The sequence below is a fragment of the Salvelinus alpinus genome, chromosome 1 (genome assembly GCF_045679555.1).
Source record: "Salvelinus alpinus chromosome 1, SLU_Salpinus.1, whole genome shotgun sequence".
NCBI lineage: Eukaryota > Metazoa > Chordata > Actinopteri > Salmoniformes > Salmonidae > Salvelinus > Salvelinus alpinus.
Genome location: NC_092086.1, coordinates 24,806,055 through 24,833,565, shown reverse-complemented (window position 1 = coordinate 24,833,565; position 27,511 = coordinate 24,806,055). Strand labels below are relative to the sequence as shown.

General features: G+C 43.0%; 1 protein-coding gene across 2 annotated transcripts; it reads left to right on the top strand.

The window, feature by feature from the left end:
- LOC139580434 (cytochrome P450 2K1) lies at positions 1-27,511 on the top strand. 2 transcript variants are annotated; one of them, XM_071409144.1, is made up of 9 exons: positions 1-330; positions 7,235-7,397; positions 8,632-8,781; positions 8,980-9,140; positions 10,333-10,512; positions 13,399-13,540; positions 25,699-25,883; positions 26,787-26,928; positions 27,039-27,511. In XM_071409144.1, exons 1-9 carry the CDS (start codon positions 127-129, stop codon positions 27,224-27,226), a joined length of 1,515 nt encoding a protein of 504 aa, XP_071265245.1. In that variant the 5' UTR covers positions 1-126; the 3' UTR covers positions 27,227-27,511. The 2 variants fall into 2 exon arrangements, with proteins under 2 accessions (XP_071265245.1, XP_071265331.1); XM_071409230.1 differs by having other exon boundaries at positions 12-330; positions 9,085-9,140.

Sequence of the window (27,511 nt, the reverse complement as noted above, 5' to 3'; positions counted from 1 at the left end):
TACAAATAGCATTCCTTAGAGGTCTGTTGTCATGGAAGTGCTTTGAGCACATACACTTGTTCCATAACGGAGCATTAGTGTGTTGTATTTTTAGCCCAGTATAAGGTGTATGAGCTCAGTTTGAAGATGTCTCTTATAGAAGGTCTTCTACAGACATCAAGCACAGTGACACTGCTGGGTACTGTGCTGTTTCTGCTGGTCCTCTACCTCCTCTCCTCTGGTTCCAGCTCTGAGGAACAGGGGAAGGAGCCTCCAGGACCCAGGCCTCTGCCCCTGCTTGGTAACATGCTCCAGCTGGACCTCAAGAAGCCCTACTGCACTCTCTGCGAGGTGAGATGAAGTCATCCGTTGCTTTCAGAACAAACATGTTGTGGTTGATTTGATCTGTGAGATTTGATCTGTTTTATCTCACTTATATAGTTTTTTTTGCTATTTCACCAGGTTTGAAAAGTTCAGTAAGCAAACTGACGAATGAACTCTGGCACATTGTACATGCCTTTACCTGGTTAAGGTTGTTTAATGTTCTATTCTGTAGTGTACTTCAATAGATATGTCCTGTCCAAGTAACCTGGTCCCAGATGTTTTCTGTTGGGACCAGGCTATGGATAAAATACTTTGTGACAGTGACCAACGTGTTGCAAGGAAAGAGATGAGGCCACTTTAGAATATTGAAAGTAAAGGGGGATACCTAGTCATTTATACAACAACGCATTCAACTGAAATGTGTCTTCCGCATTTAACACAACCCTCTGAATCAGAGAGGTGCGGGGGGCTGCCATAATCGACATCCACGACTTCGGCGCCCGAGATGCACCCCAGGAATATCCCTTCAGGGATCTTGTTAAAACAGACCTGGGTTCAAATACATAGTGTACTTAAATATGACATGTTTGTGTTTGACTATTTTCTAATACACAGCCAAAAACAACTACTTTGAATATAAAAACAAGTAGTTGTAAATACATGCCAATTGTAACATAGGTGCAGTTAATGCCATGACCAGACCTCTGACATGGAAACATAAACAATACTACCTGATGACTGATAACAAAAGAGTGCTATATAAAGAGGTAATCAAGGGAGTAATGAAGTCCAGGTGTGACTGATGAGTTGCAGGTGTGCGTAATGATGGTTGCCATGTGTGCATAATGATGGTTGCCATGTGTGCATAATGATGGTTGCCATGTGTGCATAATGATGGTTGCCAGGTGTGCATAATGATGGTTGCCAGGTGTGCATAGTGATGGTTGCCAGGTGTGCATAATGATGGTTGCCAGGTGTGCATAAAGATGAGTTGCCAGGACCAGTGGTTAGTAGACCGGTGACGATGGGAGCGGGAGCTTGACACCAATACTTTCCAAATGTATTTCCAATAAACTTTGTCTAAACACTAATTTTGTTAATAATTAGGTTACATTGACTGGTATTTGAACCTAGGTCTGACATCAAGTTTTTTTTTTATTTAACCTTTATTTAACCAGGTAGGCAAATTGAGAACACGTTCTCATTTACAATTGCGACCTGGCCAAGATAAAGCAAAGCAGTTCGACACATACAACAACACATAGTTACACATGGAGTAAAACAAACATATAGTCAATGATACAGTGAAAAAAAAATAAGTCTATATACAATGTGAGCAAGTGAGGTGAGATAAGGGAGGTGAAGGCAAACAAATATATGTATAAATAAATAAAAATATAAAAAGGCCATGGTGGCGAAGTAAATACAACACAGCAAGTAAAATAAAAAATAAAAACACTGGAATGGTTGGTTTGCAGTGGAAGAAAGCGCAAAGTAGAGACAGAAATAATGGGGTGCAAAGGAGCAAAATAAATAAATAAATACAGTAGGTAAAGAGGTAGTTGTTTGGGCTAAATTATAGATGGGCTATGTACAGGTGCAGTAATCTATGAGCTGCTCTGACAGCTGGTGCTTAAAGCTAGTGAGGGAGATAAGTGTTTCCAGTTTCAGAGATTTTTGTAGTTCGTTCCAGTCATTGGCAGCAGAGAACTGGAAGGAGAGGCGGCCAAAGGAAGAATTGGTTTTGGGGGTGACCAGAGAGATATACCTGCTGGAGCGCGTGCTACAGGTAGGTGTTGCTATGGTGACCAGCGAGCTGAGATAAGGGGGGACTTTACCTAGCAGGGTCTTGTAGATGACCTGGAACCAGTGGGTTTGGCGACGAGTATGAAGCGAGGGCCAGCCAACGAGAGTGTACAGGTCGCAGTGGTGGGTAGTATATGGGGCTTTGGTGACAAAACGGGTGGCACTGTGATAGACTGCATCCAATTTATTGAGTAGGGTTTTGGAGGCTATTTTGTAAATGACATCACCGAAGTCGAGGATTGGTAGGATGGTCAGTTTTACAAGGGTATGTTTGGCAGCATGAGTGAAGGATGCTTTGTTGCGGAATAGGAAGCCAATTCTAGATTTAACTTTGGATTGGAGATGTTTGATGTGAGTCTGGAAGGAGAGTTTACAGTCTAACCAGACACCTAGGTATTTGTAGTTGTCCACATATTCTAAGTCAGAGCCGTCCAGAGTAGTGATGTTGGACAGGCGGGCAGGTGCAGGCAGCGATCGGTTGAAGAGCATGCATTTAGTTTTACTTGTATTTAAGAGCAATTGGAGGCCACGGAAGGAGAGTTGTATGGCATTGAAGCTCGCCTGGAGGGTTGTTAACACAGTGTCAAAAGAAGGGCCAGAAGTATACAGAATGGTGTCGTCTGCGTAGAGGTGGATCAGAGACTCACCAGCAGCAAGAGCGACATCATTGATGTATACAGAGAAGAGAGTCGGTCCAAGAATTGAACCCTGTGGCACCCCCATGGAGACTGCCAGAGGCCCGGACAACAGACCCTCCGATTTGACACACTGAACTCGATCAGAGAAGTAGTTGGTGAACCAGGCGAGGCAATCATTAGAGAAACCAAGGCTGTCGAGTCTGCCGATGAGGATGTGGTGATTGACAGAGTCAAAAGCCTTGGCCAGGTCAATGAATACGGCTGCACAGTATTGTTTCCTATCGATGGCGGTTAAGATATCGTTTATGACCTTGAGCGTGGCTGAGGTGCACCCATGACCAGCTCTGAAACCAGATTGCATAGCGGAGAAGGTATGGTGGGATTCGAAATGGTCGGTAATCTGTTTGTTGACTTGGCTTTCGAAGACCTTAGAAAGGCAGGGTAGGATAGATATAGGTCTGTAGCTGTTAGGGTCAAGAGTGTCCCCCCCTTTGAAGAGGGGGATAACCGCAGCTGCTTTCCAATCTTTGGGAATCTCAGACGACACGAAAGAGAGGTTGAAAAGGCTAGTAATAGGGGTGGCAACAATTTCAGCAGATAGTTTTAGAAAGAAAGGGTCCAGATTATCTAGCCCGGCTGATTTGTAAGGGTCCAGATTTTGCAGCTCTTTTAGAGCATCAGCTGACTGTATTTGGGAGAAAGAGAAATGGGGAAGGCTTGGGCGAGTAGCAGAGGGGAGGGCAGTGCTGTTGTCCGGGGTAGGGGTAGCCAGGTGGAAAGCATGGCCAGCCGTAGAAAAATGCTTATTGAAATTCTCAATTATAGTGGATTTGTCGGTGGTGACAGTGTTTCCTATCTTCAGAGCAGTTGGAAGCTGGGAGGAGGTGTTCTTATTCTCCATGGACTTTACAGTGTCCCAGAACTTTTTTGAATTTGTGTTGCAGGAAGCAAATTTCTGCTTGAAAAAGCTAGCCTTGGCTTTTCTAACTGCCTGTGTATATTGGTTTCTAGCTTCCCTGAAAAGTTGCATATCACGGGGGCTGTTCGATGCTAATGCAGAACGCCATAGGATGTTTTTCTGTTGGTTAAGGGCAGTCAGGTCAGGAGAGAACCAAGGGCTATATCTGTTCCTGGTTCTAAATTTCTTGAATGGGGCATGCTTATTCAAGATGGTGAGGAAGGCATTTAAAAAAAAATGTCCAGGCATCCTCTACTGACGGGATGAGATCAATATCCTTCCAGGATACCTCGGCCAGGTCGATTAGAAAGGCCTGCTCGCTGAAGTGTTTCAGGGAGCGTTTGACAGTGATGAGTGGAGGTCGTTTGACCGCTGACCCATTACGGATGCAGGCAATGAGGCAGTGATCGCTGAGATCTTGGTTGAAAACAGCAGAGGTGTATTTGGAGGGCAAGTTTGTTAGGATGATATCTATGAGGGTACCCGTGTTTACGGAATTGGGGTGGTACCTGGTAGGTTCATTGATAATTTGTGTGAGATTGAGGGCATCAAGCTTAGATTGTAGGGTGGCTGGGGTGTTAAGCATGTTCAAATTTAGGTCGCCTAGCAGCACGAGCTCTGAAGATAGATGGGGGGCAATCAGTTCACATATAGTGTCCAGAGCACAGCTGGGGGCAGAGGGTGGTCTATAGCAGGCGGCAACGGTGAGAGACTTGTTTTTAGAGAGGTGGATTTTTAAAAGTAGAAGTTCAAATTGTTTGGGAACAGACCTGGATAGTAAAACAGAACTCTGCAGGCAATCTTTGCAGTAGATTGCAACACCGCCCCCTTTGGCCGTTCTATCTTGTCTGAAAATCTTGTAGTTGGGGATGAAAATGTCAGAATTTTTGGTGGTCTTTCTAAGCCAGGATTCAGACACGGCTAAAACATCCGGGTTGGCAGAGTGTGCTAAAGCAGTGAACAAAACAAACTTAGGGAGGAGGCTTCTAATGTTAACATGCATGAAGCCAAGGCTATTACGGTTACAGAAGTCATCAAAAGAGAGCGCCTGGGGAATAGGAGTGGAGCTAGGTACTGCAGGGCCTGGATTCACCTCTACATCACCAGAGGAACAGAGGAGGAGTAGAATAAGGGTACGGCTAAAAGCTATGAGAATTGGTCCTCTAGAACTTCTAGAGCAGAGAGTAAAAGGAAGTTTCTGGGGGCGATAAAATAGCTTAAAGGAATAATGTACAGACAAAGGTATGGTAGGATGTGAATACAGTGGAGGTAAACCTAGGTATTGAGAGATATTGTCTCTAGAAACATCATTGAAACCAGGTGATGTCATCGCATATGTGGGTGGTGGAACTGAGAGGTTGGATATGGTATAGTGAGCAGGGCTAGAGGCTCTACAGTGAAATAAGCCAATAAACACTAACCAGAACAGCAATGGACAAGGCATATTTACATTAAGGAGAGGCATGCTTAATCGAGTGATCAATAAGGGTCCAGTGAGTAGAGGTTGGTTGGGGTCACGGCGATCCAGACAGCTGGCCGGGTAGATGGCTGTCGGTAGCAAGATAGCATAGGATGGAGGTCTATTTGTAGATACCTCGTGCGTTTCCGTCGGTAGGTTAGTGGGGTTCCGTGTGGTAGAGGGGATCAATCCAAATTGGCAAAATAGATATAGTGACCCAAGAAAAAATAAAAAATAAAATAAATAATAATAATAATTGTCCGATATACTTATTCAGATAGCAGCCGATAAGACAGCTAACGATTAGCGATTAAATCACTGTCTTCACGCTATTTCTTGACTGAAACATATTAAACAAGCTGTATGTGATGTTCAGTTTTGTGCTTAGTCATAAAGTGGGGAGAACAAGTATTTGATACACTGCCGATTTTGCAGGTTTTCCTACTTACAAAGCATGTAGAGGTCTGTAATTTTTTATCATAGGTACACTTTAACTGTGAGAGACGGAATCTAAAATAAAAATCCTGAAAATCACATTGTATGATTTTTAAGTAATTAATTTGCATTTTATTGCACGACATAAGTATTTGATACATCAGAAAAGCAGAACTTAATATTTGGTACAGAAACCTTTGTTTGCAATTACAGAGATCATACGTTTCCTGTAGTTCTTGACCAGGTTTGCACACACTGCAGCAGGGATTTTGGCCCACTCCTCCATACAGACCTTCTCCAGATCCTTCAGGTTTCGGGGCTGTCGCTGGGCAATACGGACTTTCAGCTCCCTCCAAAGATCAAAGATTTTCTATTGGGTTCAGGTCTGGAGACTGGCTAGGCCACTCCAGGACCTTGAGATGCTTCTTACGGAGCCACTCCTTAGTTGCCCTGGCTGTGTGTTTTTGGTCGTTGTCATGCTGGAAGACCCAGCCACGACCCATCTTCAATGCTCTTACTGAGGGAAGGAGGTTGTTGGCCAAGATCTCGCGATACATGGCCCCATCCATCCTCCCCTCAATACGGTGCAGTCGTCCTGTCCCCTTTGCAGAAAAGCATCCCCAAAGAATGATGTTTCCACCTCCATGCTTCACGGTTGGGATGGTGTTCTTGGGGTTGTACTCATCCTTCTTCTTCCTCCAAACACAGCGAGTGGAGTTTAGACCAAAAAGCTCTATTTTTGTCTCATCAGACCACATGACCTTCTCCCATTCCTCCTCTGGATCATCCAGATGGTCATTGGCAAACTTCAGACGGGCCTGGACATGCGCTGGCTTGAGCAGGGGGACCTTGCGTGCGCTGCAGGATTTTAATCCATGACGGCGTAGTGTGTTACTAATGGTTTTCTTTGAGACTGTGGTCCCAGCTCTCTTCAGGTCATTGACCAGGTCCTGCCGTGTAGTTCTGGGCTGATCCCTCACCTTCCTCATGATCATTGATGCCCCACGAGGTGAGATCTTGCATGGAGCCCCAGACCGAGGGTGATTGACCGTCATCTTGAACTTCTTCCATTTTCTAATAATTGCGCCAACAGTTGTTGCCTTCTCACCAAGCTGCTGGCCTATTGTCCTGTAGCCCATCCCAGCCTTGTGCAGGTCTACAATTTTATCCCTGATGTCCTTACACAAATCTCTGGTCTTGGCCATTGTGGAGAGGTTGGAGTCTGTTTGATTGAGTGTGTGGACAGGTGTCTTTTATACAGGTAACGAGTTCAAACAGGTGCAGTTAATACAGGTAATGAGTAGAGAACAGGAGGGCTTCTTAAAGAAAAACTAACAGGTCTGTGAGAGCCGGAATTCTTACTGGTTGGTAGGTTATCAAATACTTATGTCATGCAATAAAATGCAAATGAATTACTTAAAAATCATACAATGTAATTTTCAGGATTTTTGTTTTAGATTCCGTCTCTCACAGTTGAAGTGTACCTATGATAAAAATGACAGACCTCTACATGCTTTGTAAGTAGGAAAACCTGCAAAATCGGCAGTGTATCAAATACTTGTTCTCCCCACTGTATATCATTACGAGACACAACTGAGTCTATGGTGTACTTTTATGTGTACTTTATCTGTCCAGCTCTCCAAGAAATATGGTTCCATCTTCACGGTTCACTTTGGACCCAAGAAAGTGGTTGTTCTGGCAGGATACAAGACGGTCAAGCAGGCGCTGGTCAACCAGGCAGAGGACTTTGGGGACAGGGACATCACGCCTGTGCTCTATGATTTCAACCAAGGACATGGTAATGATATTTGACTCTTATGCTGGCTATGTCCCATTCTTAAAGGGATAGTTCACCCAAATTACAACCTGTCTCATTGATTTCCTTCATCTGTAAGCAGTCTATGAACAAGCTAAAACAGCAATCCATGCGTTTGTTCTCCAATGTATGTGTTGGCCACAAATATGAGCATAAGATGAGTCAACAACGTTGTGTGTATGAGTTAACAAATTAGGAACTTTTAAAAGTGAGATTTTCACCTAAAAGTTACTTGAAATAAACTTTATTGAGCTACACAATCAATTTCAGACACTTTGAGATGAGTTGGATATGAAATGCATTACAATCTGTTGAAAGTCTTATTCTAGCCTGGTGGAACAAGTCTGATTGCTGCATTCACCATTCTGTTTTACTGCATGTATCAGTCTGCCCTTTATCCAATAGATTGGCGTTTGGAATAAGCCAGAAAATGTCTGGTACAATCAGTGCCCTCGCAGAAACAGTGGTTGAGTTTAGGACAACAACCAATGTTGCCAAATACTGTGTTTGAACTAGGCTGTCCTCTGATTGGTTGAAAGTGATCCAATAGCTGACAAGTTCATTTTGAATAATACCACTCATTTCTGACATTTGAGACTAGAATGGTGAATGCAGAGATCAGGCCAGAATGGTGAATGCAGAGATCAGGCTAGAATGGTGAATGCAGAGATCAGGCTAGAATGGTGAATGCAGAGATCAGGCTAGAATGGTCAATGCAGAGATCAGGCTAGAATGGTGAATGCAGAGATCAGGCTAGAATGGTGAATGCAGAGATCAGGCTAGAATGGTGAATGCAGAGATCAGACTAGAATGGTGAATGCAGAGATCAGACTAGAATGGTGAATGCAGAGATCAGACTAGAATGGTGAATGCAGAGATCAGACTAGAATGGTGAATGCAGAGATCAGACTAGAATGGTGAATGCAGAGATCAGACTAGAATGGTGAATGCAGAGATCAGGCTAGAATGGTGAATGCAGAGATCAGACTGTTTCCACAATTCATCAAATGTTCTGACTCTAATCCTCTGCAAATAATATAAATGTCGAAAATAGTTACAGATGATCATGACCAGAAAGGATGCAGAGATAATTTGGCAGATTATATATATATATATATGTACATGCGCATTATTAAATGGCATATTATAGTAAATATAATTGATTTATTCATATTTCACTTTGAATTGTCATGGAAACAAACTACGTTCTCTACAGGGATTCTGTTTGCCAATGGAGACTCATGGAAAGAGATGAGGCGCTTTGCCCTGACAAACCTAAGAGACTTTGGGATGGGCAAGAAAGGGAGTGAGGAGAAAATCTTAGAGGAAATTCACTACCTGATTGAAGTGTTGGAAAAACATGAGGGTAAGAGAGTCAGTATCTCTACGCTAGTAGTAGAAGTAGTATGATGTATTTATAAGGGTTGCCTAGGCTTAATTGTCTGGTTAAAAATCAGGCTATTTTTAACCACATTATTAGTAAATAGCTAATTGGCTTGCTAAGTGATTGTGTGGGTTCTGGAAAGCTTATTTTGTAATTAATTAGATGTTTTGTCTATTACAGGTAAGGCATTTGACACAGCACAGCCTGTGCTTTATGCCGTCTCCAACATAATCTCGGCCATTGTCTATGGCAGCAGGTTTGAATACACTGACCCCCTATTCACAGGCATGGCGGACAGGGCCAATGAGAGTATACGCCTAACAGGTTCTGCATCAATCCAGGTACAGTCTGCTTATTCAGACCATTTTGTTTTTACTGTATTTTCTGACTAAATAATGGCTGTCTCAGTGCAATCAATAAAACTAGGAAACAGAACACCTGTTATGAATTCTTGCAAATTAAAATGTACATACTCAGTTATACTTTACTTGATGTGCAAGTATATACTAGTAAGTATATACTATAATGGTATATATATTATATACCATTATTGTACAGTTTGTAACCCATTACTAAGCTGCTTATGAATCATTATATATCATTATATACAATATTCATGATGTACAGTATACGTATAACATATCAAATAAAATCCTCATAGCCCAGTCCAAGCTCTTCTCTGTCCTGGCAACCCAATGGTGGAACCAGCTTCCCCCTGAAGCTAGGTCAGCCGAGTCCCTACCCATCTTCTGAATGCACCTGAAACACTACCTCCTCCAAAGAGTATCTTAAATAAACCCCCCCCCCCCATCCTTCTAGCTCTGACTTTGCTGATAACTACTTTATTGAGAAAAGTGTACTTACTATGCCTGTGTCATGTGATTGTCCCACCAAGCTATCTTAAGATGAATGCACTAACTGTGAATCGCTCTGGATAAGAGTGTCTGCTAAATGGCTAAAATATTTTGTACAATTAATTATATCATTGTAATTATTATATATAATATGGTTACATAATCACTAGTGATGGGCACCGATATACAAAATGATATCAATATCAGTACCATTTTTGTCATTCCATATCGTAGCGGTTTGTATAAAATATATTGCAACTGTGTATGTTCACTTTTCTGTTCACTTCCATGGCTCTTTGAAGTTCAGACAACTGTTTTCAGGTTGTCCTTTGGGCCAGGTGTGAATATTCTGGTATTATAATATTGTATTCAAACTGGTTAGTTAGGGAGGCATATATTATAGGACCATCAACGGGCAATTAATTAAATATGCTAAATTGAAAACCTGTGAGAAGGTCTGTTTAAGGGTTTTGTGTATGCAGGAAAAGTAATGTGTTCTTTTTACAGAATAGTAAAAATATTAAACCGACATTGGTGCTCACATCTAATAATTACACATTTATGCAAATGTATATCACATTGAATTTATGTATTTAATGATCTAATCATAGTTGTGGTGTGTTATGTTATAAATAATATAATATTGTTTTATGCGTATTCTACCTGAATCTCTGTGTAGATGTACAACATGTTTCCCTGGTTGGGTCCGTGGATAAACAACCTGACACGTCTGAAAAAGAATATTGCTGATATGAAGATGGAGGTGACAGAGCTGGTGAGGGGCCTGAAGGAGACTCTGAACCCTCATATGTGTAGAGGCTTTGTGGACTCGTTCCTTGTCCGAAAGCAGACCCTGGAGGTATGAAGACTTCATGCAGAATCTGCATCTCACTCATTCATAACAAAGTGTTGCATTAATATTGCTCAGTATAACTGTACAGAATAGAATAATCAATAAGGTCCGAGGGGGGTGTGGTATATGGTCAATTTACCACAGCTAAGGCACTGCATGACGCGAAGTGCAGTGCCTGTATACAGTCCTTGTATATTGGCCATATTCCACAAAACCCAGAGGTGCCCTGCTGGTGTTATAAACTTGATACCAACATAATTAGAACAGTAAATGAGTCATTTTGCGTCACACTCGGGGTATATTGTCTAAATTACCAAGACCAAACTGCCGGGTTTATAATACTTATTACACCACCTTGTGGTTCACGTTACTGCCCAAGAACACAACTAACTTCAGTTGTCCAACATTAACATCCCACTGGGCACAGACGTCAATTCAACATCTATTCGACGTTGATTCAACATAATTTAATTAAAATGACGTGGAAAATGTTGATTCAACCAATTTGACTGAATGACAGCTGAGGGAGGATCTAACTAGTTCTCTGTATCAGTAGAATCACATGTAAACTCAGACTCAAACACTAAAACAGTTCCTCAAGCTGATTTAAAAGAATGTGTTGATTATCTGTTTGGTTGGCTTTGTTTGTTCTTTTCAAAATTCTATCTCTGATAAGCTACACAGGAAATGGCTAAAAATAGCCCATATTAATATATGTAGCCTTAGAAATAAGGTTAATACCATTAATAACTTGCTAACATCAGATATATATTAGCCATTTATGAGACTCACGTAGATAATTCATTTGATACATCATTAGCAATACAATGATATAACATCTACAGAAGACACAGGAATGCCTATGGGGGAGTTGTTGCTGTATGTATTCAGAGACATATCCCTGTAATGCTTAGAGAGGATCTCATGTCAAGTGTTATTGAAGTGTTGTGGTTGCAGGTTCACCTGCCTCCTCTAAAGCCTAGTTTAGTGTAGCTCCTATAGGCCACCAAGATCTGTCAGTATCTAGATAATGTGTGTGAAATGCTTGGGGGCTCCCGAGTGGCACAGAGGTCTAAGGCACTGCATCTCAGTGCTAGAGGCATCACTACAGACCCTGGTTTGATTCCAGGCTGGCTCACAACCGGCCATGATTGGAGTCCCAATCATTCCTAATTGAAAAGTGAAAGACTAAAGTTACATACATGGGATGCTTTAGTGAATTTCAGAATGTCTGGAATAGAAAAGGCAGAAATAAAACAATTCAATAAGCATTCGCAGCCAGTCATCCAAAACATAGTCCTATGCAGTCGTTAAATTCCTATAGAAGGCTGAGGATGTGTGTTCAACAGGCAGGGCAATGCACAATTGGGCCAGCATTGTTAGGGTTTGGCCGGGGTACACCGTCATTGTAAATAATAATTTGTTCTTAACTGACTTGCCTAGTTAAATAAAAAAAATAGTGTATGTGATATAAACAGAGAGGTCTACTATCTTGGGGACCTGAATATTGACTGGTTGTCATCAAGCTCTCCGCTGAAGAGGAAGCGTCTCACTGTAACCAGTGACTGTAATCTGGTTCAGGTTATTAATCAACCTACTAGGGTGTTTACAAACAGAACAGGAACAATCATCCTCATGCACTGTATTGATTACATTTTTTACTAATACATTTTTACTAATTGATTACATTTTTACTAATATCTTTGTTCTAAAGCTGTAGCCATTGGATGCAGTGATCACAATATCCAGTGTCTAAATCCAGGAAAGCGAAGCTTCTAAAAGATGGGACTAAAATAGTGTATGAGATCATACAATTTCATTTGAAAATCTTTTGTATTTGTCACATGCGCCGAATACAACAGTGAAATGCATACTTACAAGCCCTTAACCAACAATGACGTTTGAAGAAAAATACCTAAAAAAACATTTTGCTGTGACTTATGTGGATGATGTTAAAAAATATTTGTTGGTCTGATGTGATTAATAAGGAGCATTCAGACGCTGCACTTGATGCATTTATGAAATTGCTTCTTCTAGTTATTGATAAACATACCTTTTAATACCTTTTAAGAAACTGGCTCCATGGATTGATGAGGAATTGAAAAACTGTATGGTTGAAAGAGATGGAGGGCAAAAGGAGTGGCTAATAAGTCTGGCTGCACATCTGACTGGCTTACTTACTGCAAATAGAGAAATAATGTGACAAATTCAACAAAGAGTAGAAACTCTATTATGAAGCCAAGATTAAGGATATAAAGAATGATGGGGGGGGGGGGGGGGGGACTTTGGAGTATTTTAAATTGGGGCGGCAGGTAGCCTAGTGGTTAGAGCGTTGGGCCAGTAACTGAAAGGTAGCTGGATTGAATCCCCGAGCTGACCAGATAAAAATCTGTCGTTCTGCCCCTGAACAAGGCAGTTAACTCACTGTTCCCCAGTAGGCCGTCATTGTAAATAGGAATTTGTTCTTAACTGACTTGCCTAGTTAAATAAACAAAAGGAAATTATAGTCAGAAATACTAATTCTATTAAAATGGAATCAGATGGCTTATTTATCACAACAATTTGATGTTGCCAACTATTTTAATGATAATGAGCCCTTCTTACATCAGCTGATGACAAAGTTCTGTAAAGAAACCCAGCCTAAAACAGCAAGCAATGCAGGTGTAGAAGCACCACCTTCCACAAAGCAAGCTCTAGTTTGATCTTATCTTAATTATTGACCAGTTTAAAGAAGGGCCAACTTAAGCTGCCCAGAACAGCGTGACACATTTATCTCTACATTGTAATCAGAGGGCTAATATCAATACTATGCATGCCAGTTTCTCTTGGCTAAGATTTGAGGGAAGACTGACTGTACATAACTCATGTCATCTGCGGGTCTGTTTCTGTTAGGAATCTGGCAATATGGATTCTTTCTACCATGACGACAACCTGGTATTTAGTGTTGGTAACCTGTTTAGTGCTGGTACCGACACCACCGGGACAACCCTGCGCTGGGGTCTGCTGCTAATGGCCAAGTACCCCCATATACAGGGTAAGGATTGATATAAACACACACACACACACACACACACACACACACACACACACACACACACACACACACACACACACACACACACACACACACACACAACACAGGAGGCTGCTGAGGGGAGGACGGCTCTTAATAATGGCTGGAATGGAGTGGTATCAAAAATATGGAAACCATGTGTTCGATTCCGTTCCAGCCATTACTATGAGCCCGTCCTCCACAATTAATGTGCCACCTGTGACACACAGACATGAAACAGTAAAGCACTCATGGTGTTACAAGTTATAAACATTGGCAAAGAGCCAGATTGAAGAATATATTATGAAACTAGATAAGGATGGCTTGTTTTGTTTTTTAACAGTATTTTTATTGGAATTTCACAATTTTCACCCATATTAAGAGATACAACAACAGAGACAAAGCAAAAAAAACAGCACTCACTTACACATACCTGCACATATATATATATATATACATCCACATACACACACATACACACACGCACACCATTTTCCTCTCCCCTCTTCTCTCACCCCATCCCCATCATTGCGTCTCTCAATACATACATTTTAAACAAACTTACAAACAGAAATTTAACAAAAAAGCTCAGTTTAAACTAAGAAGTTAGGTTCCACACATGGAACGTACAGTGTAATTCTGAAATACATAGATCACCACCATTCTAAGAGAATCCTTGCAGCATAATAGCTGATACCTCAGGTTCTAGGTAATTTAGATAGGGTTCCCATACTTTGTAGAACTGATCTGTTTTAGAATGCAATGTACATGTCAGATATTCCAGAGGCACCCATTCAAATAGTATCTTATGCCAATCTTTAATAGAAGGAACCTTATCACTAATCCACTGTAAAATGATGTTTTTCCTTGCTGCAAAGGTAAGGATGTTGTAAAGCCTCCTCTTACCCACAGAAGTAACATGCCTACTAGGGAGACCCAACAGTAAAGAAACTGGGTCCAATTCTAGATCAACCCCTAGGATCTTTTCAATTTCTTGCAGAACACCAGACCAGTATCTTTGTATTTTGGTACATGACCATAAACAATGTGTTAGGGTGCCTGTATCAGTTTTACATTTAAGACACTGAGGAGAAGAGGAAGAGGGGCTAAAAGCATGTCTGCGATTTGGGGATATATGCAATCTGTGTATTATTCTTAATTGGATTGCTCTAGTACGATTACATATAGATATTGTTTCTGCATATCTCCAAATGTCCTCCCACATCTCTTCGTCAATAGTAACAGACAATTATTTCTCCCACACTTGTTTCACCCTCTGTGTGTCGACAGCAGAAAAGGACCTTAAAGCATCATAAAACAGACTTTGTGGGAAAAAAAAACATTATTTCAATGACAGACATATCAGGGTTACCAAGCGGAAAAAGTCCTGCTTTGGGAGTCGATATTTCTCCATCATCTGCTCAAATGACAATAAAATCTTATCAGCAAATAAGTCATTTAGTCTGCGTATGCCCTTATTAAGCCAAAAGTTAAAGCCAGCATCCAGCAATCCTGGACCAAAATCTGGGTTGTTAAGAATTGGGGTAAGAGGAGAGGTTAGTTTGGAAGCGCTGAACTGACCTTCATACTTTGAGTGTGTTAAGTGTAATAGGATTATTGCAGTGATCTTCTACAGACTTGAAACTTCTGAAAAATAAAAGATCCTGTAAGAGGTATTTTGAAAGAGAAGTCTCAATGTCTAACCAAATAGAGGAGTCGTCGTTTGTGATCCAATCAGAAATATAACATAGGTGGGCACACCACTGATATAACCTGATATTGGGCACTTGGCAGCTGCAATATTGCCATCTTAAGTCTTGGCTTGCGTTTACTCCATATAAAGGAACTTAGCCATCCATTTACATCCTTTATTACATTATTGGAGAATAATACTGGGATCATTTGGATTGGGTAAAGTAGTCTAGGTAAAATGTTCATTTTCAAGAGGGATATTCTACCCAACCAAGAAATCGGGAGAGCGTTCCAGCGCTCCAGATCCTGTCTTATTGTATCAAACAAGGGAACAAAATTGGCTTTGTACATTTGCTGGAATTTAGGAGTTACGAATATACCCAGATACGTAAAACCTGAGGGAGACCATTTAAAAGGGAAGGGGGGAGAAGTATTAGGTACAGAGTGAAGGTTACCAAGTGGCATAGCCTCTGATTTAGTTAAGTTAATCTTGTAGCCTGGGAATTCGCTGAATAATTCAATAATATTGATAAGAGATGTAGTTGAAGTCTCGGGACTAGAGATGAATATCAGGACATCATCAGCATACAAGCTTATTTTATGGTGAACATCACCAATGAGCAGCCCCTGTATAGCAGGCGTTACCCTGATGGCCTCGGCCAGTGGTTCCATAACGAGTGCAAATAGGAGAGGGGACAAAGGACACCCCTGTCTGGTACCTCTGTACATAGAGAACCTATTTGACCGTAGCCCATTAGTAAGGACAGCAGCCTGAGGATCATCATATAAAACTTTCACCCATTTTATAAAGTTGTCCCCTAGACCAAATGTATTTAGGGCAAAGAATAGGTAAGACCACTCCACACGATCAAATACTTTCTCAGCATCTAGGGAGAGCACAAGACCATCCCTAGCACTTTGTTGGTAGGCTTGAATTACATTAAGAAGCCGCCTGACATTGTTGCACGACTTACGGCCCTTAATGAAGCCAGTTTGGTCTCCTTTCACAATTAATGGCAGTGAGTCCTCTAATCTTGTGGCTAGAATTTTAGAAAGCAATTTTCTATCCACATTCAGAAGGGAAATTGGTCTGTAAGAGGAACAAGACTCTGGACATTTTCCCTTTTTGAGAATAAGTGATATGTTGGCTTCTCTCAGCGTTTGAGGGAGCTGGTCATTTGAAAATGAGTGGTTAAACATATCACGCAATGGCTCAAGGATCAGGCCATGGAACTCTTTATAGAACTCACTACAAAACCCGTCTGGTCCTGGGGCCTTACCATTTTGCAGATTCTTAATTGCGAACATTATCTCTTCCTCGGTAATAGGGGCATTAAGGAGAGACCTCTGTTCTTCGGAGATAGTAGGGAGCTCAATCTTAGAAAATAAGTTCTCCATTAATTTGGGTGCATCATTTGGCAGTTCTGAGGCATAAAGATTTGCATAAAATTTCTTAAATGAGTCATATATCAATTTATTTTCATATAAATAATTGCCATCAGAATCAGTAATAGTAGCAATTGACTGTGAGTCCGCTCTCTTTTTAGCTAGGTACGCCAAGTACTTTCCTGGCTTATCGCCATGTTCATATAGCTTTTGCCTGACAAATCTCATTTTCTTTTCAGCGTCCTATGTTAGGAGAGAGTCCAACGTTGATCTAAGAACTGATATTTCCTTTTAATAGGGCAGGAGTGGGAGTTTTAATATAGTCCTTCTCTTTAGTTCCTAATTCACCCTCTAACGTTTTTTGCTTTTTCCGCCTCTTAGTGGCTGTGTATGACATAATCAGACCCCTGGCGTACGCTTTACAGGTTTCCCAAAGGAGCGAGGGGTTATCTGTTGATTGAAGAGTTAATAGAGAAAAATGCTTTAAACTCTGTAATAAAATATGATGTGAATGTATGGTCTTTAAGGATGGTTGTATTCAACCTCCAATGTCTTGACAGATTGAATGCCCCGTTGAGTTTTATGTCCAGGATCACCTCTGCATGATCAGATATGACTATGCTTCCTATCCTAGCGGATAAAACAGACTGCAAAGACGTCCTGGGCATAAAAAAGTAATCTATTCTAGTCTGACATCCATGAGGTGCAGAGAAAAAAGTGAACTCTCTGTTGGAGGGGTGAAAAGTTCTCCAAACATCAGCATACCCCAGATCACCACAAATAGCTTTAAGTGACTTAGCTCGAGGAGAGAGTGAAGCTATACCACTGGGAAATTTATCAATAAGGGGGTTCAACAAACAATTAAAATCTCCTCCAACCACTGCAGTGTCTGAGTTTAATTCTGAAAAGTCTAGAAATACCTTAGTGAGGAAGTCAGGGGGGTGGGCAGGGGGGAAGTAAATATTCATTATGGAGATGTTCTGCCCTTGTAAAGTACCATTAATTATAACAAAGCGACCAAATTTATCTTTCACACAATTCAAGACCTTAAGTCACAGGTGTCAAACTCATTCCACGGGGGGCCGAGTGTCTGCGGGTTTTCGCTCCTCCCTTGTACTTGATTGATGAATTAACATCACTAATTAGTTAGGAACTCCCCACACCTGGTTGTCTAGGGCTTTATTGAAAGGAAAAACCAAAAACCTGCAGACACTAGGCCCTCCGTGGAATGAGTTTGACACCTGTGCCTTAAGTGATAAGTTATTTTTATAACCTAGTAATCCAAGATGGCGTAGCAGTCGGACGTGTCTTTGTTTTGTCCTGTCCCGTGTAAATAGTCTTCGTATTTTTCGTATACATTTCGTATATATTTTAATTTCACTTTCCATCTAGGAACTGAATATACATTCCTACATTCCGCCTCACCCAATGTGGTACGGACCTGCTATTTTTTTATACTTTAGAACCGTAACCCCAATCAGAAGCTAGCCAGATAACTAGCTACTAGCTAGTAGTCAGTTAGCCACTGCTGCGGTCTTCACCCTCAACTCGGACACAGCCAGCTTCAATACCGGGCCAATACCTGCCAGTCTGCAAGCGCGATATCAACCCAGAGCATATAGGACTGCTTTTTCTCTACCACATCACCGGATTCCTGACGCAAGCTCTGGACAATTACACCGTATCATCACAGCTAGCTAGCTGCAACCGAGTGGCTACTACTGGCTAACACCTCTGTCCCGAAGCAAGCACCAGTTAGCCTTGAGCTAGCCTCGAGCTAGGCCCATCTGCCGGCTAGCTGAAGAGGTCTACCAGCGAATTCTTGGGCTACAATACCAGCTACAAGCTAATTTAGCCATTTTTTTTGCCGCTGCTAGTAGCTTTTACCTTCTGCACAGACACCAGCCCTGTTATTAGCCTGGATATTACTCACCAATTTACCAGCATCGGACTGTCTCTCGACAACAACGCCGGATTCCTGCCGTAATCCCTGAGCCACTACTTCTGATCCTCACAGCTAGCTTGTAGCTAGCGCAGCTAGCGCCACTGCCACGAAGCTAGCACCAGTTAGCAAACACAATTCTACAATTCACAACCTCTCTTTCGCCATCGCCATCTGGCTTGGATTCTCTGTCGACACGACCACGTCTGAGCAGACCCCCTCCGTCTGAGCAGACCACCCCCCGGGCTACTAACTTTAAACGCCGCGTGCTAGCTTAGTGGAGGCCTCCCTGCTCCATCTACGGCTGCCCCCTGGACACTATGATCACTTGGCTACATAGCTGATGCATGCTGGACTGTCCATTAATTCACGGTACTCCATTCTGTTTATTTGTGTTTTATCTGTCGGCTCTGTGCTTTAACTCAGGATCTGTGTGTAGTTAATCCGACCCTCTCTGCCTAGTCGTCGCCATTTTTACCTGTTGTTGCTGTGTTAGACTAGCACCCTGTTATTGCTGCTGTTATCTTACCTGTTGTTTTAGCTAGCTCTCCCAATCAAGACCTGCAATCACTTTATGCCTTATTGTATGTCTCTCTCAAATATCAATATGCCTTGCATACTGTTGTTCAGGCTAGTTATCATTATCATTGTTTTGGTTTGCAATGGACCCTGTAGTTCCACTCTCCGTACCTCTGATACCTCCTTGGTCCCACCCCCCACACATGCGGTGACCTCACCCATTGAGACCAGCATGTCCAGAGATACAACCTCTCTTATCATCACCCAGTGCCTGGGCTTGCCTCCGCTGTACCCACGCCCCACCATACCCCTGTCTGCACATTATGCCCAGAATCTATTCTACCACGCCCATAAATCTGCTCCTTTTATTCTTTGTCCCCAACGCTCTAGGCGACCAGTTTTGATAGCCTTTAGCCGCACCCTCATCCTACTACTCCTCTGTTCCTCGGGTGATGTGGAGGTAAACCCAGGCCCTGCATGTCCCCAGTCACCCTCATTTGTTGACTTCTGTGATCGAAAAACCCTTGGCCTCATGCATGTCAACATCAGAAGCCTCCTCCCTAAGTTTGCCTTACTCACCGCTTTAGCACACTCTGCCAACCCTGATGTCCTTGCCGTGTCCGAATCCTGGCTTAGGAAGGCCACCAAAAATTCTGAGATTTCCATACCCAACTATAACACTTTCCGTCAAGATAGAACTGCCAAAGGGGGAGGAGTTGCAATCTACTGCAGAGAGAGCCTGCAAAGTTCTGTCATACTTTCCAGGTCTATGCCCAAACAGTTCGAACTTCTAATTTTAAAAATTAATCTCTCCAGAAATAAGTATCTCACTGTTGCCGCCTGCTACAGACCCCCCTCAGCTCCCAGCTGTGCCCTGGACACCATCTGTGAATTGATCGCTCCCCATCTAGCTTCAGAGTTTGTTCTGTTAGGTGACCTAAACTGGGATATGCTTAACACCCCGGCAGTCCTACAATCCAAGCTTGATGCCCTCAATCTCACACAAATCATCAAGGAACCCACCAGGTACAACCCTAAATCCGTAAACATGGGCACCCTAATAGACATTATCCTGACCAACCTGCCCTCCAAATACACCTCTGCTGTCTTCAATCAAGATCTCAGCGATCACTGCCTCATTGCCTGTATCCGCCACGGGTCCGCGGTCAAACGACCACCCCTCATCACTGTCAAACGCTCCCTAAAACACTTCTGCGAGCAGGCCTTTCTAATCGACCTGGCCCGGGTACCCTGGAAGGATATTGACCTCATCCCGTCAGTTGAGGATGCCTGGTCATTCTTTAAATGTTACTTCCTCACCATATTAGACAAGCATGCTCCGTTCAAAAAATGCAGAACCAAGAACAGATATAGCCCTTGGTTCACTCCAGACCTGACTGCACTCGACCAGCACAAAAACATCCTGTGGCGAACTGCAATAGCATCGAAGAGCCCCCGCGATATGCAACTGTTCAGGGAAGTCAGGAACCAATACACGCAGTCAGTCAGGAAAGCAAAGGCCAGCTTTTTCAAGCAGAAATTTGCATCCTGTAGCTCTAACTCCAAAAAGTTCTGGGATACTGTAAAGTCCATGGAGAACAAGAGCACCTCCTCCCAGCTGCCCACTGCACTGAGGCTAGGTAACACGGTCACCACCGATAAATCCGTGATAATCGAAGACTTCAACAAGCATTTCTCAATGGCTGGCCATGCCTTCCTCCTGGCGACTCCAACCTTGGCCAACAGCCCCGCCCCCCCGCTGCTACTCGCCCAAGCCTCCCCAGCTTCTCCTTTACCCAAATCCAGATAGCAGATGTTCTGAAAGAGCTGGAAAACCTGGACCCATACAAATCAGCTGGGCTTGACAATCTGGACCCCCTATTTCTGAAACTGTCCGCCGCCATTGTCGCACCCCCTATCACCAGCCTGTTCAACCTCTCCTTCGTATCATCTGAGATCCCCAAGGATTGGAAAGCTGCCGCGGTCATCCCCCTCTTCAAAGGGGGAGACACCCTGGACCCAAACTGTTACAGACCTATATCCATCCTGCCCTGCCTATCTAAGGTCTTCGAAAGCCAAGTCAACAAACAGATCACTGACCATCTCGAATCCCACCGTACCTTCTCCGCTGTGCAATCCGGTTTCCGAGCCGGTCATGGGTGCACCTCAGCCACGCTCAAGGTACTAAACGATATCATAACCGCCATCGATAAAAGACATTACTGTGCAGCCGTCTTCATCGACCTGGCCAAGGCTTTCGACTCTGTCAATCACCATATTCTTATCGGCAGACTCAGTAGCCTCGGTTTTTCTAATGACTGCCTTGCCTGGTTCACCAACTACTTTGCAGACAGAGTTCAGTGTGTCAAATCGGAGGGCATGTTGTCCGGTCCTCTGGCAGTCTCTATGGGGGTACCACAGGGTTCAATTCTCGGGCCGACTCTTTTCTCTGTATACATCAATGATGTTGCTCTTGCTGCGGGCGATTCCCTGATCCACCTCTACGCAGACGACACCATTCTATATACTTCCGGCCCTTCCTTGGACACTGTACTATCTAACCTCCAAACGAGCTTCAATGCCATACAACACTCCTTCCGTGGCCTCCAACTGCTCTTAAACGCTAGTAAAACCAAATGCATGCTTTTCAACCGCTCGCTGCCTGCACCCGCACGCCCGACTAGCATCACCACCCTGGACGGTTCCGACCTAGAATATCTATAAGTACCTAGGTGTCTGGCTAGACTGCAAACTCTCCTTCCAGACTCATATCAAACATCTCCAATCCAAAATCAAAGCAAGAATCGGCTTTCTATTCCACAACAAAGCCTCCTTCACTCACGCCGCCAAACTTACCCTAGTAAAACTGACTATCCTACCGATCCTCGACTTCGGCGATGTCATCTACAAAATAGCTTCCAATACTCTACTCAGCAAACTGGATGCAGTTTATCACAGTGCCATTAGTTTTGTTACTAAAGCACCTTATACGACCCACCACTGCGACCTGTATGCCCTAGTCGGCTGGCCCTCGCTACATGTTCGTCGTCAGACCCACTGGCTCCAGGTCATCTACAAGGCTATGCTAGGTAAAGTGCCGCCTTATCTCAGTTCACTGGTCACGATGGCTACACCCACCCGCAACACGCGCTCCAGCAGGTGTATCTCACTGATCATCCCTAAAGCCAAAACCTCATTTGGACGCCTTTCCTTCCAGTTCTCTGCTGCCTGCGACTGGAACGAATTGCAAAAATCTCTGAAGTTGGAGACTTTTATCTCCCTCAACAACTTTAAAAATCTGCTATCCGAGCAGCTAACCGATCGCTGCAGCTGTACATAGTCCATCTGTAAACTACCCACCCAATTTACCTACCTCACCCCCCATACTGCTTTTATTTATTTACTTTTCTGCTCTTTTGCACACCAGTATCTCTTCTTGCACATGATCATCTGATGATTTATCACTCCAGTGTTAATCTGCTAAATTGTAATTATTCGATTTATTGCCTACCTCATGCCTTTTGCACACATTGTATATAGATTCTCTTTTTTTCTACCATGTTATTGACTTGTTTATTGTTTACTCCATGTGTAACTCTGTGTTGTCTGTTCACACTGCTATGCTTTATCTTGGCCAGGTCGCAGTTGCAAATGAGAACTTGTTCTCAACTAGCCTACCTGGTTAAATAAAGGTGAAATAAAAAATAAAAAATATTTTTTTTTCACAAGAATTGCTACACCTCTACTTCTGGATGTAAATGATGAGAAAAACACTTGACCAAACCCCCCTTGTTGTAATTTCAGATGCTCCTTATCATCCAAATGAGTTTCTTGCAACAGGGCAATATCAATATTTTTACAGTACCTTCTTCCTTTTAATGGGGTTATGGCTCCCTCTAATGTTTCATGTACATACACGCAGTCTGTTACCTGCCATTGCACTTTGACCATTCAATATCCAGACTGAATCCTACTGTAAAAGTGGGGTGGTACCTTTTTCCATGTGTTGAACTCTCTTCTATCTCACCGAGCATAAACAAACGATATGAACCCTGAACTCGAACTATACTAAACCCCAAAATTAAACATGTAAAGATCCAAAAGAGGGTTTTCCCACTAGCTAACATGCAGGGGATTTCAACTTTCCAATGTAGACTCTTAAGTCTGCATTGCCACTCATTAGCCTCATCCTTTATATATATGGAAATGAAAATCAGTATATGAAGATTGAGGCTCTTCCACCTAAAACCAAGCCTGGGCACCAATATAGATTCACCCATATCTCAGCCTGAGCTATAGCGGCAGTTACTTTAGCAAGAAAAATTATAAAAATACGAATATTACTGAACCGGAACACGTGAGAACTCACACCACTGTTTCATGATCAGATTCAAATAAAATAAAAAAAGTTATCCAATGCTGCGGAGGTGCAACTTAAAGTTATTTACCCGAGAGAGTCAATAAACGCAGCAGTCTCTTCAGGTGTGTAGAGTTTCTTAGGCGATCCGTTGACCATAATCTTCAATGTGGCCGGGTACAGCAGTGCGTAGTCCATCTTCATTCTCTTGAGTCGAGCCTTCGCCTCATCAAACCCTTTACGTCTTCGTACAACCGCTGTGGAATAATCATTGAAGAATGAGACCTTTGGACCTTTACGTTGACTACCGTCAGAGCCGATGTTTCTAGCCGCATCCATAACGCGCTGCTTGTCGGTGAAGTTGTGGAACTTTATAACCACTGGCCGTGGGCACTGGTTGGGACCGGGTATCGGTGCTTGAGAGCGATGGGCTCTGTCCAGCTTCACACGACCAGCCTTAGTGTCCATTTGTAGGTAGTCAGGGATCCATTCCTCAAAGGATTTAACTGAACGTGTCCCTTCAGAATTTTCCGGGAGTCCCACAACACGAATATTGCATCTGCGTCCTCGATTATCCAAGTCGTCAATGTGCTCCGCCATTTCGCGCACCTGTTTCTCAAGTGCTTTTATCTTAGTGTCCATAGATGTAGTTGAAGCTTCCACTGTAGCAATTCTTCCTTCCGCCTCATCGACACGTTTGACCACCCTCTGTATTTCAGCTGAATGGCCTGCGATTGCTTCCAAAACCGTTCTTATCGTAACATCGATCACTTTAGTAATGTTGTCCGTCATCTTTTGAATCACCAGGTCCATTGTGCCTGGATCCGCAATGGTGTTAGCTTCGCTAACGTAAGCTAGCTCCTCCTGCACATCTACAGGGATGGTGGTTTTGGTCGAGTTCTTAGTAGTTCTGTTGGGCATGTTGTCGGAGATGTTTGAGAAATAGCCGTCAAGACTCATTGTAGGATAACTTATTTAGCCAATTCTACCACTTTTTCAAGCTAGGAGATTAATGAAAAAATATAAATTTACGAATGCCACTGGAGCTCGCTGAAACACAGTGTTCTCTCTACGGCGCCATTTTGTTCCCCCAAGGATGGCTTGGTTAATGAAGGTTAAACGTTAACTGAGGTTTATACACTGAGTGTACAAAACATTAGGAACATCTTCCGCAGAACAGCCTGAATTCGTTGGAGCATGGACTCTAGAAGGTGTCGAAAGCATTCCACAGAGATGCTGGCCCATGTTGAATCCAATGCTTTCCACAGTTGTGTCAAGTTGGCTGGATGTCCTTTGGGTGGTGGACCATTCTTGATACACACGGGAAACTGTTGAGTGTGAAAAACCCAGCGGCATTGCAGTTCTTGACACAAACCGATGCGCTTGGCACCTTCACCATACCCCGTTCAAAGGCACTTAAATCTTTTGTCTTGCCCATTCAACCTCTGAATGGAACGCATACACAATCCATGTCGCAAGACCCACTGGTTGACGCTTATTTATAAAACCCTCTTAAGCCTCACTCCGCCCTATCTGAGATATCTCCTGCAGCCCTCATCCTCCACATACAACACCCGTTCTGCCAGTCACATTCTGTTAAAGATCCCCAAAGCACACACATCCCTGGGTCGCTCATCTTTTCAGTTCGTTGCAGCTAGCGACTGGAACGAGCTGCAACAAACACTCAAACTGGACAGTTTTATCTCAATCTCTTCATTCAAAGACTCAATCATGGACAGTCTTACTGACAGTGGCTGCCTTGCATGATGCATTGTTCTCTACCTTGCCCTTTGTGCTGTTGTCTGTGCCCAATAATGTAAGTACCATGTTTTGTGCTGCTACCATGCTGTGTTGTCATCTTAGGTCTCTCTTTATGTAGTGTTGTGTTCTCTCATCGTGATGTGTGTTGTCCTATATTTGATTTATTTTTAATCCCAGTCCCCATTCCCGCAGGAGGCCTTTTGGTAGGCCGTCATTGTAAATAAGAATTTGTTCTTAACTGACTTGCCTAGTTAAATAAAGTCTCAATTGTCTCAAGGCTTAAAAATCCGTTGTTAGCCTGTCTCCTCCCCTCCATCTACACTGATTGAAGTGGATTTAACAGGAGACATCAATAAGGAATCATAGCTTTCACCTGGATTCACCTGGTCAGTCTGTCAGTGAACGAGCAGGGGTTTTTAATGTTTGTATACCCAGTGTACATTTCATTGTATTAACTCCAACCCTCCCTCCTTTCTGTCTCAGACAAGGTCCAGGAGGAGATCAGCAGGGTTATAGGAAGTCGTCAGCCCTTGGTAGAGGACAGGAAGAACCTACCCTACACTGATGCAGTGATCCATGAGACCCAGAGACTGGCCAACATTGCACCCATGGCCATCCCTCATACCACCAGCCGAGATGTCACGTTCCAGGGATATTTCATCAAAAAGGTCAGATACCTGAATATCCAAATCTCTGTTTATTTTGTGACCAACTTCATATTGTCTTCTTTTTTTCTGAAGGGAGATTGCAGGTTCAAAAAACAATAAAAGAAATGCATATAAAGAGAAGCCCAATCCATTCCCCCCTTCAGTCCCTATCCACCCGCCCGCATCCTCCTTCCCCACCTGGAAACCATGCCTCCCACCCCGCCTGTATACATTGATGGTTGGGATTACAGGATGCCAAGGTCATATTTTTATATTGTAACAAGTGCGCTGGGAGTCGGGAAGCAAGTTCAGGGAGTTAATCATTTAATCAATAAACGAAACATAATACAACACAAGAACTAACAACGCACAGACATGAAACTGAAACAGAAACAATAACACCGGAGAAGGAACCAAAGGGAGTAATATATGGAAGGTAATCAGGCAGGTGATGGCGTCCAGGTGAGTCTGAGGTGCTGGTGCACGTAATGATGGTGACAGGTGTGTGTGTGTGTAATAATGAGCAGCCCGGTGACCTAGAGTGCCGGAGAGGGAGTATATAAATCCATCACTGGATGGTTTGGTAGTTGGGGTTTCCCAAGGGACTCCGTAGACCAGCATAGCTGACTTCAGTTGTAAATATAGAAAAAAGGAGTTACCTGTTAATGTATCTTTCAAATCTTGGAATGTTCTCAAACCATTAATGTCCATGATATCGGTAAGGATTCCACATTTGGGGGATGCAAAAAGACGGCATCCAGATCACAACACATTATTGTAAAATATTGGAGTGTGGGCATGCTGTAAGTATATATTTCTGCCTGCACTTGCAATCCACTCCTTTTGAGTGTGCACATTTATTAAACCAAGTTCCATCACTTTTACTCTGAAAATAAGGGGTCATATGCTTCACCCCTACTGCAGGGGACGTCTGTGATTCCTCTACTGACGTCGGTCCTACAGGACGATAGCGAATGGGAGAGCCCCCACACCTTTACCCCCTCCCACTTTCTGGATGAGCACGGAACATTTGTCAAGAGGGACGCCTTCATGGCCTTCTCTGCAGGTATATTAACTTCATTATATAACACATCATTTCATTGCAAGAAGTAGATCAATTCTGGTAGCCTTTTGGACAGACTTCATACTATTTTCTGTATCTTTGGTCTCTCGCAGGTCGTAGGGTGTGTCTGGGGGAGGGTCTGGCCAGGATGGAGCTCTTCCTCTTCTTCACCTCCCTCCTGCAGCGCTTTCATTTCTCTCCTCCTCCTGGAGTAACAGAGGATGATCTGGACCTGACGCCGTCCGTGGGGTTCACCCTCAATCCTTCACCTCACCAGCTCTGTGCTGTGAGCCGGGTCTGAGATTTGAACATGAAAATATTGGTGGGGCAAACTCAATCAAAAAAGCTGATATGCATCAAAACCACTACACATTAAATGTAATTATAATAAATAATCCCAGAAATGAGTTTGCGCGACACACACAAACATGATTATATTTAGTTTGATCGGTTCATAGGCTACTTCCAATATCCTTTTAGATTTAATTGCACGGAAGACCACAGTAGTCGAACATACTTTATAGAGTAAAGTTAATTTTAATTCAAAATGTCATGTTCCAGTTAAGAATAAAGTTTATAAACCTTC